General features: G+C 37.2%; 1 protein-coding gene across 1 annotated transcript; it reads right to left on the bottom strand.

Moving 5' to 3' along the window:
- Window positions 1–273: 273 nt before the first annotated feature.
- On the bottom strand, window positions 274–14,549 carry LOC132070067 (interleukin-5 receptor subunit alpha-like). The gene is made up of 11 exons (XM_059466647.1): window positions 14,382–14,549; window positions 12,586–12,786; window positions 12,105–12,259; window positions 11,826–11,973; window positions 11,181–11,289; window positions 10,905–11,092; window positions 8,734–8,870; window positions 7,085–7,229; window positions 3,905–3,992; window positions 2,640–2,727; window positions 274–432 (listed from the first exon to the last, which is right to left on the bottom strand). Exons 2-11 carry the CDS (start codon window positions 12,686–12,688, stop codon window positions 310–312), a joined length of 1,284 nt encoding a protein of 427 aa, XP_059322630.1. The 5' UTR covers window positions 12,689–12,786; window positions 14,382–14,549; the 3' UTR covers window positions 274–309.
- Between the last annotated feature and the right edge of the window lie 4,257 nt (window positions 14,550–18,806).

The following is an 18,806-nucleotide window of genomic DNA, read 5'->3' as shown; positions in this document are numbered from 1 at the left end:
GTGCTTTGAAGCCATTGTAGAGTTATGAAACATTAACTCTAATTTCATTTTAACCCAAGTGTATCTTGAAATTAGTTCATGTTTTCTGAGATACTCTAATTTTACTGGTCTGAAGATCAGTTTTTTAGAGACAAACTACAAGATACTGCTTTGTGTCTGTGATCCAAAGCTAATTTTAAGAGTTGCATGTTGTCAGAGCAGAAGTTATTTGGCTTAGACAAACCCCCATATCAGCTGTTTGATCTGTTGGAATATTGTCCACCTTATGGGAAAGTACACTTGCATGCAGATAAAAAAGGCATGTCATCTCTATAGGTCTTCTAACACGAATTCCTTCAAACATTTCTGTGGTCGAATGTTCTCATCTCTGTTCTCTTCTGCTGTTCCCAGAGTAACCTCTGAGTTCATCTCCATTTGCATTGACATATGTTGCTGTTGGATAAAAATTACATTATGCATAAAGTGCACATTCACTGGTATTCAAAATTCTGTGCATTTCTACAAGCACTCAACTTATTTGGCATATACCTGGGATTAGGATATATTGCTTACTCTGTTGCAACTGGAATACAAAGATTATGTTAATTACTCTTTCAATCTACAAGTTACTCACAGACAAATTTACTTTGTTGTTCTGAGCCTTAATTTTATTTCTTGTCACTCTCCAGGCTGATATGATCATTGTGCCATCAACAATCACTTGAATCCAAAGACCACAGTGTGTCTCAGAAATTTGTTGCTATCATGTAGACAGTAACTCCCCAGCTGTGCTGAAGTCTTCTGTCAAAGGTTTATTCAGTGTTTGTAATAGTTAAGGGACAGAAATAAATTCTTTTACTGTCAGTAACATTAAATATAGGTTTTTTGTGATTATATTTTGAATACAAAGACCTCTACATAGCAGTTTACACAGTTCTAACACAAAGGGAGATACAGAATATAAAGCTGATGGTTATGATTCTTTATTCTGCTAGCCCATATTCATAGCCACAATGGGTATTATCAATTAATTTGCTCACAATTACTGGTAAAAATGGGTGAGAAGGACTTCAGCACAGAAGAGGTGATAAATATACTCTTTAACCAGCTGAGCTCAGGGTCAACATGGTACTTTTAGCATCCAGTTTGGTCAAATTATATTGACCAGAAGTGTCATAGAAATTGTTCTGAATCCTGAGAATATGAGACTAGGCCTCAGGCCAGTTCTGGACCTCTTGAGCTTTTCTGAGATGAGTGCAGTGAAGAGGAGGAGCACAGTCTGCTCTGGGACCCAGCCCAAGGTTTGTGGAATGAGCTCCAGGCGCAAGTTTAAAACACTTCAATCTTTTAATTTGTCATTTGATTATATAGAATGTGCACATAATTTTCCCCATAAATTCATTTTGAGAAGATAAGATTAAACAAAACAACCCATTCCTCATGTCTCACAACTCAAATTATGATTCCTGGACTGAGATTTCTATCAATGATGTAGGTATATTATTAAAAAATGCCCCAAAACACAATATTGGAAGGCATACATCTTTCTCCTGGGAAAGAAAGCAGCATAAGGAAACACAATGGAAATTACTAGTTAAATTGCTGAATGCTCTACTAGATCTTGATATTTTGATATATGGCAGGATAGAGTAAAATTTACAGAAATCCTGCTGAGGCTCTGAACAAATATTTTGAGCACACAGATCAGAGAAAATCCTCATTACAGTCTCCTTTTTCAATGGTGCTTTCCACCAAAAAATCATAATGGTGGAAATGACCTGTGCCTTCTCATGTGTTGCAGAACCAGGTAAGAAGCAATCTTACTGTCCCTTCTAGCACACAGTTCACTGTTCAGCTTTTCTGGAGTTACAGGCAGATCTAAACTACTGCCTGACTAGCACATTTTTCCTTGCAAGTCACACAATGACAGCAATAAGGAACACTGAATGTGCAAGCTAAGGAGCTCCATTAACAGCAGTCTCCAAATACTGTACATATTTAGTCCTTGTTTTGCCAAGTTGACTAAAGACCTGTAATGTGGCATGAGATAAGCAAGCACCCGAGCTCATAGTGCCTCAGCTCTTCCAAAGCTAACAGCTCTGCTTGTGGCTTTGTCCTGAAGCAGGGGCACAGCTGTGGTAGGTTACATTGCAAGCATTGTGCAGCCTCCTCCTTCCTGCTAGAAGAATGTGCACATTTGCTGCTGCAGAGCCAATGACTCGCAGATAGCCACAAAAAGTTCCCCTTGATAGCTGGCTGACATGCTTACATGTATAACATCCCATAACTGACTATTCCTCAGGGACTCAGGGTGATCACTCCTTAAAATGTTGGCCCACTGAGGGAGATATGCTGAAAAACCTTGGAGCACACGGGACATTTTAGTCCCCTGAGGATTTGCTCCATCCTGTCTACTGACATCAGTCCTGTAACCCCCACAAGGTATTCTGTTCTCACAACAAATGCTGTACATACATTTTCCCTCTTTTTTTTTTTTTTTTTTTTTTTTGTTTTGTTTTGTTTTTTTGGGGTTTTTTTTTTTGTTTTGTTTTAATTAGATGCTGCTCCAAATGCAGTGCTGTTCCATCCAATTGCAAGTAATGTCATGCATTCATGCATGTCTGTGTGGTGAGAGAAAAAAGAGAAACAAGACACACTACCTGGTGGTGAGTCTCATCTGCTAACCATGTTTTGATTTTGTTTGAAGGATGTGGAACAGGTGTGGTTAAAACTTCCAGGCATCTGTACCTGCAAGACAGTGATACAGGCACGCTACTATTCTTGTCTGCAGGAACAGATAAGACATTAATATAATATGTATTTGTAATATATATTCCAGTTCCAAGGCAGACATCTACTATTTCTAAAGCCATTTAAATTTTTTTTTCTTTCTTTTCACTGGAGACACTTTTTTCAACATTTTCACTAGCTCTTCTTTAGCCTAACTGGTTTCTAACCTGCAAGAGTTTTGAAAGGACTGGATGCATATTAAAAAACTTATCATTTCTACACAAATAATATTTCCAAGCAAAATGAGAACTTGTGGCATGCTACTCTGTCTGTAGCTTAAAAAATTATTCCTATGTACTCTTTCCATAATTAAAAATTGATAATTTCTTTTATACGAATCAGGAATAATGATTAGTCACTAATTAAATAGTAAGTTTACTTTTAATAGAGGCTCCACTTACATACTGCACCTTCCAAATACTAAGGTATCTTGAGTCATCCTCCTATCCTGGACAAGTTTATTTCTCAGTTCAAGAAAGCCTTTGCTGCCATAGGCAGCTGCCAATAGGGAAGCTGTGTTGCCAGGCAGAAAAGCAGTGGCATAGAGAGAGTTAGCAGCATTAACTGCTGGGGGCTGCAGGGCCACTATTCTACTTTGCTCTACTAATGGTATTAATAGTACAGCCAAGGAAATTCATTCCACCAGACTGACTTCCCCTTTTATTTCTAGCAAAGTCTCCCATTTAGAGTGAAAAACTACTGTCATAACACCCATGGATTATGAAATGAAATTGGACAGCATGACATGCAGTTCATCTCTGGTCTGATTAATAGAGGTGGCCTTGATGCAGAATCTGTGAAAGCATGGGGCAGAGTCACACTGAAGATAGAGAGGCAGCTGTCAGAGTAAGATTAAAAAATGTCATTTATAGTGGCAGAAATACATCAGAGAGTAGGGTGTGAGACTGGATCTGTGGGGGACTGTGGTAGGAGCTGAGAGAGAAGAATTACAGGTGTCAGTGTCTTACACTAGGTCATAACATCAAGCACTAGTTTGCTAGAACAATAGTTGGAAAGGAGCAATTTACTGCTTCTTGAGAAAATCTGTGTCTGTCTTGTTTCCATTGTATGGTTTACTCTCATCCTGACCCCTCTTCCACGAGAAATTTATACAATCATCAAAAATGTACACTACCTTCTACATGCATATATCAGCAGACCTCCAAGGAAAACCAGAGAACAAAACAATGTGAGGCTTAGCAGTAGGATATCCACTGTCTTTTCTTAAAAAAAAAAAAAAAAGAAAAAGGAAAAAGAAAAAAGAAAAAATAAAAAAAAAAGGAAAAGTAACGTTAATTAAATGGGAGAGGCTAGAATAGTTAATAAATTGATGAATTGCACATGGACCCATAAATATTGCTCTATTCCTGAACTGTCACAGATTTAAAGAAACATTTCCTGGAGATTTTTTTAGGGGAAAGGGGCTTCTGACTTCAGCACTGTTCCTTCCTCCCCTTCCTCCTTCTAGCCCTCAGCCTTGCTGCTGTCTTTGTCCAGTACTTCCTCTTGCTTCATTCCATTCCCTTCTTTTCCTAGAATTCTGCTCTCATATCCTGGGCATGGCCTGTCCTGCCACTGGATATTTCCACACAGCCTTGATCCCTCTGGATATGAAACCCTCTGTCCATCTGCTCTTGGTACCTCTGCTGCTGCTCCCATCTCCACACGCCATGGGTCCCCCTCTTCTGCCTCCTCACCACTTCACAGCTGTAACTGATTTAAGGCAAGATAAAAATAAAAACATTTTGTCAAGCAAAATATTCTTTTTGATTCAGGAAGCAGCATTTGGTTTCTATTATACTTACCCTTTTAACCCTGCTTGGCATAGTCCTAAAGAAATGGCATCACTACATATTTATATTGTTCAACAAATACTACTACTCTGCACCTTGCATTTCTTCCTCCAAAATACCCAAAATAGCAATGTATTTGGTTGACTCAGAAATATTTTCTGGGAAATTTTATTTCTTGTTTAATATCTAGCTTCAGAACCACAAATAGTTTGGACCAGTTTTAACTAAGTATTTTGAAGAAAAACAGACAAGGACAGCTCTTAAAATATTCATAGTCTGAGGCCAGTTAACCAGTGGTGTTAGGATCAATCTAGATTAAAAATAAAAGTATAAAAGAATAAAAGTTCTGAGTTTGAACCCATTTATTTCCACAAATTTCATATGAAACCAAGAAAAAAACTCAGAAACTTGTGGGTAGAACTTATAAGAACATGTCTTATCTTCTTTAAAGTACAAAACTACTCTTTATTCACTTTAAGATGAAAAGGAAGTTACTTTCCTCTTGCTGTCTGAGATGAGGGCTCGGAAAACTTATTCTGAACCACCTCTGGACTGTGTAGTAGAATTTTTTTGAGTTTGTGGTAATTTCTCTGCATCATTCTGCTAACCCTACATTGTGCACACACCCAGGAGAAGAGGAAGTCCTGTTCTTATCATCAGCTGAACCACAAAGGGGTTTGCTTCTCCTGCTTTCTTACTTCTTGCATTTTGGAGAGCAGCAAGAAAAAGAAGCACATAAATTCTTTTGGGTAGACCATTTCATGGTGGGTTTGTTTTTTTTCAGATGCAAATGATTTAAGTTTGACAGAAATAACAGAACTTTGAAACCAAAACTAGTGGCTTGGTTTGCAAAAATGCAGAACACTTCTGAATTACTACAAACTTCAAAGTGATCTGTGAATGCTCATCAGCTCTAAAAATTAGACCAATTATTTCAAGTTTCTACATATGAATAAAGCTGATTAAACATTTCTTTTTTTAGCAGAAGGTTTTTATAGTAAACAGCTCAGTTCAGGTTAAATTGTGAAGATTTTTTTTGAGGGCATATGCTAATTCCAAAGGAGAATTAATGTTTTCCTCATGAGAAAATTAGCAAATTCTTTTCATGTCAAAGGAACATTTCAGAACAAATATTTTAGTTATGTTTTGAATTATGTTATTTCATTTTGATGCTTCAGCTTTTTTTTTTTTTAATTAAGGCTAAAATGCCTTTTTAAAATGCATTCTTAAAGAAATGTTGCAGATTTCCTAGATGAAACAGTGGAATGTCAAGGAGAAGCAAACAGAAAGCAGGTCATGCTATGCTTCTTCAAGAATTTCAGTAGAAAGAGATCCTGTAACTCCAGAAAAATTGACACATTAAAAAAATATTGAATGGATGGTTTTTATTCAGGTTACTTGCATAGTGTCCATTTATACATGCTTCCAATTAGAAGCAGATAGAATAATATCCACAGAATCCAAAGTAAAGTGGACAGAAAGATTTGTCTCAGCATGAAAGGAAGTATGTAAAGAGATTTGGCTGAGCACCTGACCCTCCAATGGAATAACTCCATATATTAATTTATAAAAACCACTGATTCTTCCTGAGTAGGAAGGAGGGAAACTGCTGCACCACATGTGCAAAAATATAACATCTCACCTGGCATTTCCTGTCCTCAGATAAATAGGGATTTGAAGCTCAAAGATCAATAGGACCTATTCCAAAATACAGTCTGTTTTATTAAATAATGACACTCACCTTGTTTTGTTTTACTACCCATAGTACTGTGCTTTTTTTTGCATGCTGACACACAAGTTTTTCTCTATAAATACAGCCTCAAACCACTGTAATGCTTCCCCTCTGCCTAAGCTGATGGAGAAAGCTTCTGCATGTGGAGACATTTTTCTCATCATGGAAAGCACACCAGTGTTAGGGGTTTTCTTTATAGAGGTTGAAGGAAAAGTATTGTAGTACTTTTGTTTACTTTGCCTTTGCAATGCTCTTGTTTACTTTGTGCTCAAGTGAGATGCTGGGGCCAGAGCACATAAATTTAAATAAGAGCTAAACCATTTCCTATCTCTGTCAGATAAGAAATTATTCCACCAGTGTAATAAGTGACATTTTGGACTTAGTCCTTAAAGACTATATGGTTTGATGAATGGTAGGACTTTTGTGGATTTCTTGGCTTACTAACTCCAGTTGAAAGTATTTTTAGAGATGTGTGGGCTGTCCTTTGCAGGGCAAGGCAACAGGGTGGAGGGATGATGGTGTAAGGACCTAGTCAGCTGCTGACCATTATTCTTTCCTAAAGGCTGTCAAGAGTCAGGACAGCAGTTCTGTAAGAAGCAGGGAATTAGAGCTCAGACTAAGGACTCTGGTTCCCTACAGCAGAGCTGTGTGAGCCGTGCCATGGACCCCCAGGTACAGTTATGCCCCAATACCAGCCTGGAGCAAAAGAGAGGCAATAATGAAGTAAATATCCTGAATGGCAATAACATAGCTCATGAAAACAGCAATGAGTAGCAAGTACATAACTTACCATCATGAATAAACACTGGTTCGCTCCATTCACTCCAGATCTTGTTTGCTATGCAAATCTCTTTCTTTACCCTCACTTGTGCTGCACATCTTTTTGCTGGCTTATGAAATGGATACTTATAGTTCTCTGCAGTGACATTTGCAATCTATCAAGAGAGGTTTGGGGGATTGTTTTAAAATATTTTGCATCGCAGTTCAAACAGATGTAAACTAGGGATGTCAAATACTACTATTTACATCTCTAACTAGTAGAAAGAGATTTTCAGAACAAGTTCTTATGTCTAGATACAATTGACTCTCATCTGATGTGTGTTAAAACTCAGAACTGAACATGAAAAGAGACTGGAATTGACAAGATGTGAGGAGGTATCATTTATGTCAGGACATTAGGAATTTGAAAACACTGATTCCCCTTTCAATTTTTATCACACCACATATAGGATGAACACTGTAACTATGGAACTGCAAGTTTCAAGATTTTGGTGTGGGTAGTCCGCTACACTTGCTTCTCTGTTAGAATAAAATCTTTCATTTTTCACCTGAAGGATATCCATTGTTTTTGTGGCTATCCTGAAATATCTTTAATTGTGCCTATGAAAAAAAAAAAAAGAACATCACTTCAAAAGATCAAGCCCAAACATGGAGTGGTGGAATTTAAAGAAGATGGATCTTTAAATAATCCCTAACCACTTTTAAATATTGAAGCAAACTTCTATAAATAAACAATGTTGGAAATTTTAGAAGTAATAAGAAAGAGAGAAAACTCTTGCTTGTAGAAGTTAAAAGTGATGTTAAAAGACTGCAAAGAAGTAGAAAGTATGAATCTCATACATGGAGAAACATGGAATCTTTGCTTCCTTGGTGTTAGGAAAGCACGATTTGTTCTCTTCATACTGGCTGATGTGGTGTGGATTTGACTCTGTGCACCATGTCAGTTCTTTCTGTTCCCTTTAAGGCTTTTCCAGTTCTGGTGTCTATTAATATTTTGTGGCACCCAAAGCACAATATGAAACTTCAGGGGAAACTCAGCATCTAAATGGGCAAGTTAGTCACAACCTGCATCTTACATGTGACATGCTGGTCATATACACTTAAATAACATTTGACCTTTGCCTAACACAGAATGATTGACTCAGTTTGTGGGTCAATGCAATCCACAGGCCTTCTTTCTTCTGTGATGACTCCTATATTTTAATTCCTTATTTTGTGTTGACATATTTGACCTGAATTTCCTAATCATAGGATTTTCCTTATTACCGAGTTTTGGCTTGTTGATTTCAGACTTAAACAGAATTTCAAGTTCTAATCTTGTTTTCCATGGTACTTGACAATCTTTCCTAACTTTGAGACAATATTCTTTTTCTATAACAAAAAAAGTCAATACAGTCTATGTGATAATAATGTATGATTCAAATTTAATATAGAAGACAAAACCTTCAACTTCATTCAATGCAAGCCTGACTCTGAAAGATTTCATAAAATATATTGATTTTTCATTTTTATCAGAAAGACAAGTTGTATTATTTATTAAAGACAAAGGGATTTCTTTCAAGTTTGTTTGAGATTAAATTCTGTTAAGTTTGAGGGATGTCTTGTTTTTGTGGAAGTTATGTTGTACAAACTAAGTGTACTACCAGGGAAGCTTATTACCTTATGATCTGTTATTTTCACCTGGTACAAAAAACACTTTTTCCTTGCTGAACCAATAGTAGGTGGAGGTTTCCAATGAATTTTAATACTTTTGTTTTCGAGGGAAACTGAGACGTTGATTGGCGGGTTCAGCTTCTCTGAAAAATAAAAGAGTGCAGAGAGACCTTCTGTACCTCATGCTCTTTCTTGTATTTAAACAGATGTAAAACAAATGAAAATACATCAGTCCTTAAAATACACAGCTGAGTGTTTTGGAGTTTGCCACACTCAAAAACATTCTAGTGAGTGACACATTTTCTTTGAAATTGCTGTTCAGTAAGTACCTCAAAATAAAGAGACGTAGTTGGGGTTTCCCATGTATCTTTCTAGGAAAGGCAGAAAGAGGGAAGGAGAAGAAGGCCCTCTCCAGAGTCAGTGTTGGTGTAGAGGAGACCTTGAGTCTGCTACTGGCTCCATGTCGTGTAGGATACATGTGTTTTGTCTACCCTCAGTCCTGGTATTAGTACTTTTAAAAAATGGAATTTCTTCTCTCAGAGAGGGGTTGCAGTGGGGACACTTATAAAGTCTTCATACAATCTTAAAAGGGTTTGGGTTTTAAGGGGCCTTAAGGATCACCTAGTTCCAAATCCCCTGCATGGGCAGGGCCACCTCCCATTAGAGCAGGTTGCTCAAACCTCCATTGAACATGTCCTTGAACACTTCCAGGGGTGGGGCATCCACAATTTCCCACAACAGCCTGTTGCCCAGAGAATTGTCAGATTCAATATGTGAAGATTTCTGCAGATGCTTAAGAAATATCTCTCTTTCTCTCTCCTACAGAGGAGCAAGCAAGCACTTGCTATGGAGGAAGTACAGTGTTGGACATTTGAGGCCCCAGGATTTCAGCTCATATATATATATTCAGCTTATATCTGGACTCATATATATATTCAGCTTATATCTGGACTCATATAAGCAAGCCTATAGTTATTTTTTAGCATGGCAAGTGTTAAAACACTGCTGCTGAGTGTGTGCTCAGTACCCAGGCATCCTCAGTCCTTCTCAGCTGCTGCTGCATTTCTATGAAAGGAAGATCTCCAGCTGGAGTTTTCTGAAAAATCCCTGCCAGCAGAGGCAGAAGTGCCTGGCAAGTTTCTGCAGACGGGGTCAGTGAGGTCTGGGGATGGCAGGGCTGCACTGTGAGAGAAGCCAGAGAGGGTGAGTGGCAGCAGGACGGGTCCCTGCAGCTGCTCCAGCAGCCTTCGAGGGTGGGGGCACACCATGAGCCCTGAAGAGACATGAGCCATGACAAGAGGAAGAAGCAGAGGTTTTAGTCTCTAAAATACTGCTGCCAGACCACTCTCCCCTCTGTAAGGATGTCAAGCATAGGCAGCAATTTCATTTCTTCCTTTTGTCATATATCAGATTATAGTTGCCTCTGATTGCAGTGTAATGCTTTAGGTAAAGCAAACAATTTTAATGTCTTAGAAAAGGTTAGATAAGATCTAACTCAGAATAAATATTTAGAGTTTTAAATTATATTTTTATGATCCCTTGAGCTATGACTAATTCCCAGGTTACAGGTCTGGAAGACAATCAACATGTTAAAGACTTAAAAGGCATTTGAATCTGCAATCTTTGCTAAATTTCAGGTGAATTTCTTACCCATGAGATTAATTCAAACTTCCCAGAGAAGTTAAGAAAAGTAATTTTATATGATCATTCAAAACTGTTGATAATTAAAAATAACTGCCAAGATATTTTTAACTTAAAAAATAAATAAAAATTCTACTAATGTTTGAGAACATTCATATTCTTAAATTCAGGTTATAAGTGAGACTTGTGACTATTTATGTTCTTTTTTCTTAATCACACTTGCTCAGCACTATCAAAAAAGGATAGAAAAGAAAAAACTGTAGAAACAAGGGTATAATGGTTATAAATAGTTTCCTCACATTAGCCTATCTTATCTTTTAATTAAAATTATAGATAAACAAGGTTTTTAAATCAGAAAAAAAATTAAAAAGTCTACATCCCTAATCCATTTTGTTTAATCTTTGTGCAACATTCACACTAAGATGAACGCCTAAATAGTTGGAATTAATATTATGACTATGTCACACCTTTTTTGCTTTTCATGAAGTAACCAATAAATAAAATTTTCATAATATACAGTAATAGACAATACTTACCTATTTTCTGAGGTGTGAAAGCTTTGAAATAAGACAGTATTCTTGAACTATTTCTCAAATTTCTCACAGTTATGTTTAAATTTATTTTCCTTGATGGTTGGAAATGTATTTCTTTCATATAGCATCCAATATTTTTCTTCCTTGCATTTTTTATGTATTGCTGGCATGCAAAAACCTTTCCTACATGTCTGTGAGAAGGAAATAGAAGGTTTTTTTAAATCCAAGACTTAGGTCCAAAATCATGGTTTCATACTTATTTTGCTAAACATCCTTTACCTGTATGAGGTAAAGATCTGGATATCTTCGGGAGCTTCTGCTTTGATGTGCCAGGTGCAATTGAAAAAAGAAATGTTATATATGATGCATGAAAGATTCTGAATGTAAACTGCAACAAAGAAATGGTAAAAAGAAAGAGTCATGTTGATTGTACATTGGTTTCCTAATAACAACATGATGGTTGCCTTTACAAACCCATTATATTGGCTTATTTCTAGAAGCATGAAAAAATAGGTCTTTTTGCTTTGTAGACTGTGAAAATTGGGATGCATATTTACTACTGACACCAAAGCCTTACTAACCCACTTCAAAATAAATTAAAATCTCTGATCTTTTAAGAATTGCTGAAATCATATGATACAGAAGGCAATCTTTATGATACATGAGTTCCTAGGGAAAATGAAAAGAGAGTTTGGGTCATACTGACATCTTGCTCAGCAGAGCTGGAGTTTTCTGAATCTGAACACATCTAATAAAGGAAATAATTCTGCAATATCTCAAGGTATTATGAACCATATTCTTAACATGTCTTTTCCAAAAAAAAAAAAAGTAGCAGAATATAATAATGAGATTTCAGAAATTCTCCAAGACAGGAAATTATCATAAATGCTTGGATGTCCTAACAACAAGCAGGAAATAGCTGACCTGGAGGTGCCTTGTAAGTAAGTTCTGTCCAGTCACTCTCCTTAATTATGTCTTCTGTTTCTTTTGCAAAAAGTTGTGTCTTAACTTTAGCATTAAAACCAGAGTGTAATTGAAGATGTATTATCTTTTCCTTCTCCTGCAGTCTTTCCTAGAAGGAGGAAGAAACTCCATGAAGGTAGACAGTTCTAAGTATTGAAAGGGAAATTATGCAAACTCATCTACTGAATAATACAATATATTATTTCACTTTACACTATGTGCAACCTCTGAAGAACTTACTTTCCTCTCCTTAGTGGTATTGAAGAACTTATAACTCAAAATATACTTCACGGTGTATTTCTTGGTTTCTTCTTTTGTCAGGTTGTTGTTCCAGGACAAAATGACTCTTGAATCATCCTTGGTGGCCCACATAACATTATGCAGCCTAAGTGCATCTGTAATTACATAGAGAGAGGATCACCCACTGTGTACACTAAGGAATTGTCTCTCAGCAAGGCTTGCATGCCCAGTAGCTCTGTCAGGACCTCTGCTCTTGTGTGGAGCAGGAATTTCTGAGCTTTGCTGAATATGACTTTCAGCAATGGGAATCATGCTGCTCTTTGCAGCTCTCAAAATTAATTGATTCACTTTTGCCTGTCTTGGACACCTCCCCTACTGCAGGTCTCTGTTTCTCCCTATGGGCCGTAGAAAGTGCCTTGACAAGTTCAGATTAGAGATCTGGGAAGGTTAGCATAGGATGAACTGTTAATAGGCTACTTACCCTTTACGTCTTCTTTTCCACTTGCCAGGACTGTGGAAAACAGTTTCTTATGTCGGAAAAAGCTCAATATCAGCAGGACATGAATGACTGTCACCCATGCCATAGCAAATGTTTTGGGCCACAGGTCTGAAGGAACTGGAGACTCTTTAGTTCCAAGCTTGGTTGAAAAAGTAGTTAGAACATGCTGTTTTCATTTTGCACCTGTGAAATATTAGGAAAGGGTCACCTAGATGCTTAAAAGGTGTCTAAAGTACAAAAAGTAAATATGAAATGGCATTTCTTTGACAGTTCTTGTTGACTGGTGCCTGCTGTTGCCAGGATGTTTGTACTGAGCCCACTCTTTGACTGGGGGCCAGGGCCAGAGAGAACGTGTGCCCTAGAGCACTGGTCCTGAGTGACAGCACAGCTTTGATTGCAAGCCAGCAGCACAGATATGACACTGCTGACACTGCAAGAGTTTAGGCTGGGCCCACCTGACATAACCATGACTAGATTTAAGCCCAGCAGCTCTCCTTGTGTGTGTTATCTGGCCTCTTGTGACCACAGAGAGCTGTCATTTCTAGACTGCGACTTGTGTTACTGGTTTAGGAGGATATGAACCATTAGAGATTAATCCTGCCATTTGAAAAAGTATCAGCAAGAGAATTTCAGGTGTTTGCTAAATTTGTAATTCAGTGAGCAAACAGATTCAGACTGATCAAAGTTGGTTTTAGCAAGACAGCATTGTTATTTCTCTGAAGGGTCTCCTTCAGAGGTTGCTTTAATGTAAAACAACATTTGATACTCTCTGTGTTCATAAGCCTCCATGTTCAGAGACTTTCACTCACTGACTTATCTTGGCTCTGACAGTTTTAACTTTTAAATTCTTAGACATATTGTGTCCAGGGATCAGCACCTGGAGCCATATCAAAAGGTTCACAATACGTTGACTAATAAGTGGCACTGGTCAGGTAGAGGAAAATGTGTGAATGTTCAGCACATGAGGAAAATCTAAAATGAGGTTTCCTGGAAAAAAAAGAAATACACATACACTTAAAATTACATACATATACAGATTAATTTATAATGCTATTTTATCACAATGCAGTGAAAAAGAGACCACTTAAGGAATTCTGCCCTTGTTTATGAAGGACTGTGAAAAAACCATAACAGAAAGCTGTGAGGCAGAGGTTTCCCCATTCTGTTCATTCTGGAGTGATCTCAGCTGTAGCACCAGCAGCAGCTCTACTGTGCCAGTCACACTATGCACATGGCCAGACAAAAAAGAGTGAATTCTCCTCCTTGGTGTGCCCAGGTAAGAAGCCAATTCAAAAAATTCTAATTGTCTGGAGAGGGAAGCGGTGAGCTGTGCCATTAATTGTGCTTCTAGAACAGTATGGTGTGTGGTAAGAGGAAAAAGTCAGGAAAAATATAAAATAAAAACAAGGAAATTTTGATGGTTTACTATTCAACACATAGTGGCTCATCCCTCTCCATGGAATGGAGAAATCAAAAACAGTCCCAGGAACATGTAAGTACTTTATTTAAATTAGCAGAAATGGAAAATGAGGATGGAAAACACTACGCAAATTAAAATACCTGTGGATTTTTTTTAAAAAACACACGTCAAAAGGGGATGTGGAACAGGAAAAGGAACAAAATAAATCTTACAGTAGCAACAACTGTTGGTGTTGGAAACAAAAATAGACATAATTTGTGCAGCAATATAAATGCATTTATGGTTTGAGACAGGACACACAGGGGCAGACAATCAAGACTTTTAAGGTCTGAAAAAACTTAGAAAAAAGCCAACCAACCTGAGTCAAAGAAAGGCATTTCAGGTGAGAGCAGTGCTGTTTCCCCAAGGTGAGCTGCTCCCAGGAGTGCCTTTAGTGCAGGACTAAGAGGCGCCTCTGCCCTCAGTGTGCAGTGAACACGGGCACCTTGTCCCACCGGCGCTGCGAGGCTGGACCGGGAGAGCAGGCTGCAAACAGCGCCAGGGACAGGCGTGGAAAACAGGTACATGGAAAGCTACCAGAAAAACTATTAGAGGTGCATGCACAAGCTCACAGCCCTAATTCAGCAGCTCTAGGTGCTGGGGGAATGCTTATGGAATGGGCTGCAGGAGGTGGCCAGAGTTGGGGATTATTTCTGAGTAACCTCTCCTGTTCTCACTGCTGCAGGCAGAACGGCAGAAGAACAGCTGGGCTGACCCCACAGGGTATTTCTTATGTTTATATACAATTAATTAGTCCACAAAAAACAGTAAAGTGAAAGCGCTGCAGCATAATTGCACCCAAAGTGACCAGGAGGGAACAAAACCTGTCCATATAAAAAAAGCTTTTGATTCACAACTTGTCAAAGAACAAGTATTTTCATTTATGCCAGCATAGATGAGTTGAAAGGCAGAACATTTCTTCTCAGACATATGCAGACAGGACTTTGTGCTCCTCATCCTGTGTTACAAAGAGGTTTGAGTTAGCATATGGTTCTGAAATCAGTCCATGATGTGCAAAATAAAATTCATTGCCTGACAATTTTTTTCTAATAATATTGTCTGGCTCTTTTGTCTCTGAAAAAATGCATACTAGCCAAATATGCCAAAACTAGCCAAAACTGCAGACAGTCCAGTTAATCTAGTGGGACAGAAATTATCTCAACAATCTAAATCTTCTAGAAAAACAACAATAATGCAAAAAAACAAACAAACAGGAAACCCCAAATTCTTTTCAAGCCATGTCCTGTCCAAAATGGGGCTTAAAAAAAAATACTATATGTATTTTACCTTTTTTTTTAAATTTGTTCCATCTCTTTTACTTCTGAGCTTCAGCTACAGCTAATATGATGCCCAGCAATGTCTGGTGTACAGTAGTGCATTGCTGGAGTAAGAGAAAGGGAATAGAACTGACAGGAGCTGCCAGCTCATCCACCACTGCAGCTGCAGAGGCTGTTTGTACAAAACCCACCTGCTGAATTTGGGAAGCAGACAGAGAAAGGAAAATTAAAATAGCTAAAACAAGTTTCATAAAACTTAAGAGCTGTTAGTTCAAGTGGCAGAACATGAAACTATTAAATTTTAAATCTGCATTATATGTGTGTTTGAATAAAGCTATTTTTGAAAAGTTTCTGGGGCTGATTATTAGATCTTCCTAAATGTAAAAGTTAATTTTTTAAGAAATAGTTTTTATATAAATATGTTTTCTTTGAAAAATAAATTGTAAAATTTTCAAAAAAAGACAATTTCAGGTGGTCTTGAAAATTGTATTATGCCATATTTGGAAAGTAAATTCAACAATTAAACAATGAAATCTTTTATTCATTGTTCTAATGCACAGTTTTAGATGAAGGGAATCACTGTGACTGTTTGCCTGATTAAGATTACCTAAAACTTAGACTTAATTAAAGGTTGTCAGGTTTTCAACACTCCCCACCCCTATCCCGTATTTTATAGTAAAAAATGTAGAAATTGATCGATGAATGATGAAATAAGCAATATAGGTCAAATAAAGTTTAAATCTCTTGGTAGCTGAAGAGTCAAATGTACCATTTACATTATTTTTTTCAAAACTTACCTCAATTTTAATGCTTGTTAAACCCTGGGTACCTATGCATCTTGGTCTGAGAAGTGGGACAGATCAGCACTGGAGAACGTCTTGGTTTAGGACTACAGCGAGAAATTGATTTAGGAGACTTCCCTTTTCACAAGGCACTCCCTCAGAAAAGCCCATTGCAAGGGCCACTTCCCACTGAGGGGCTGGAGCACACCTCTGAATAAAGCAAACACTGCCTGGAACCTTCCCCGAGGCCTTCGGACCTCTAAGGAGACACATCTCTGCATGACCAACCCAGAAGTCAAAGCTGCCACTACTTTCCCCTTTTTGTATATGGAAGAGAAAGGTTTCAAAACTTTTTAATGTATTTTAATAACCTTTTATCTTTTAAGAAGAAGTCAGATTAAAGAAGAAATTAAATCACACAGTTCAAGTGTGACCTATGAAATTAAAATCCCAGAAAGATCCTACCCTACCTGCCATTGTTCTGCTGGTTTTTAGTGGCTGATATGTATCTTTTAGCTTGTAGCAAATTAAAAAAAAATAAAAGTCACAGAACTAATCAGGAAAAAGAACAAATAAATGTTGCATCTTGAAGAGGTAGGACTGTATGTTTAACTCTTCATGTCTGAAGGTTTGCCCAGCCTGGTCTCTGAAATTTTCCTTTTAACTGGCTTTGTTATAAAGTAAGTTAATTTGCAGTTGCAAATTGCAATTGCAAGGCACACCGACAATTTATGAATGTCATTTTTGGTGGAGTTGACTGACTTGATAATAAGTGGGCTTGAAATCAACAATTTTGTTCATACACACTGATATTTTGCATTCCAGCTTTCCATGTTAAGCTGAATTTGGAGGGGCAATAATGGATAAAAAATGTGGTGATTTTGTTTTTTTTTTTTTTTGTTTGGGTTTTTTGGTTTTTTTGGGGGGGATTTTTGTTTTTGTATTTTGGCTTGGAACAGATATGACACCTTGTTCACATCAAAAAGTTTATTCACTAAGGATCTGACCCCAGGTTTTGATGCAAAAATGAACTTAAGGTGTCAAGACTGCATTATTTATTACCTTTTCAAAAACTGCCAAATTTGGACAAAATATTTCACAATCCTTTCTATAAAGGGCTGAGAGATCAAGTAAAATATTTTTTATCATTTGTTAGCTGGTGTGATCCTTTCCAGAGCACGGAAACCAGCTCTTCTTCTTTGCTTTTCCCCATCTTTAGGTACTGGACACAGCAGAGAAATGCTGAAAATGGAAGAATCCCATAAAACACCTTCAGTGCTTGTTCAGTGAAGTGCTAGGAACCTGAATATCTTCACTCTCATCCCAGGCAGAGGCTGTTACGGTTATGTATGGAAATAGTTTTATTTTTTTCAGTATGTGTGTTAAAAATGTATGTTTCAAAGAAAACACAAACAAATGAACAAACAAAAAATCCAGCTATAGAAATGTTGTAGAGAAGATCAACTAAATTTTTTTGGTTGTTAATAGTAAAGTCTTAAAAACAGCTGCTTTGTTTTTTGGGTGCCTCTTTGTTTCAATAAAATATTTTTGACAGTGATTACTCTGACTTATATCTAGTCAGATATTTCTCTATATTTCCTAGTATCAAAAACAATAACCAACTGTCATCATCACTCCATAACCACCCCCCAAACAAACATAGAATTAACTCCAGAACTGACCCCCCCAAAAAACCAAACAAAAATACAAACCATGATCATAAATCATCAACCAATCACCCACCAAATTTTATGTTCTTGTAGCTTATAAAAAGCATGACACTGAAGATGTCATATATAGATTCAATAAGCTAATCTTGATCTTAGATTAGAAGGTGATATGTTTAGGTCCATGTTTTGGGGGGTTTTTTTGGTTTTTTTTTTTTTTTTTGGTGGGTTTTTTTTGTTTCTTTTTTGTTTTTGTGGGGTTTGTTTTGGGGTTTTTTTTGTTTGGTTTGGGTTTTTTTGTTAAAGCTAGATAGTAAAATTCAAGGTAAAGCTAAACCAACTTTACCTCAAGTGCTTTAAGCCAATTGCTTCCTTATTCTGGTGTTAATCAGACATGATCTTATGGTGGGGATGTACAAAACCCACATTTTTCTAATGATGAACTAAGATAAAGGAAGGTAAATGTTTCTGGAGAACTCTGACTATATTTAGAAGTGTGTTTTATTTAAGTGAGAAGAGTGTGACTTGGAATCTCAAATCCAATGCTAATAGTGGCAAACCTGACCAAAAGCCCAGTACTCAATTTTTAAAATGTAGAAAACTTTATTCCCCTGTGTCTGCTGTTTATTAGAAAAACATGAAGATTTTGTCTGGTTAAGGTGTGGTTTGTACTTTGAATTAAGTACAGGTAGCACCTCAACAATTGCAATATGTTTCTTCCTCTTCTTTTACACCATAACTCACTGCCATTACTGACTTCAGAGAAAAGAAGTTAATTACTTTGCACACATTTTTTGGAGCTCTCTTAAAATTTTAAGTAAATAAATATTTTTATTTTATTTTTCAAATCTTCATATGTTGTTGATTTATTCAGGAAAGCAGGAATGGCAGAAACTCAGCACCTTTTTTCCATCCTTAATAGACTCTCACAGTGAGTTGTGTTACAGTTTCAGTCCATCAGAGGAATGCATTGGAATCACGTGTGGATTTGGGCTGATCAAAACAGCAAGTCATGTAA

The sequence above is a fragment of the Ammospiza nelsoni genome, chromosome 2, assembly GCF_027579445.1.
Source record: "Ammospiza nelsoni isolate bAmmNel1 chromosome 2, bAmmNel1.pri, whole genome shotgun sequence".
In the NCBI taxonomy this organism is placed as follows: Eukaryota; Metazoa; Chordata; class Aves; order Passeriformes; family Passerellidae; genus Ammospiza; species Ammospiza nelsoni.
This window is presented reverse-complemented; position numbering and strand designations above follow the sequence as displayed.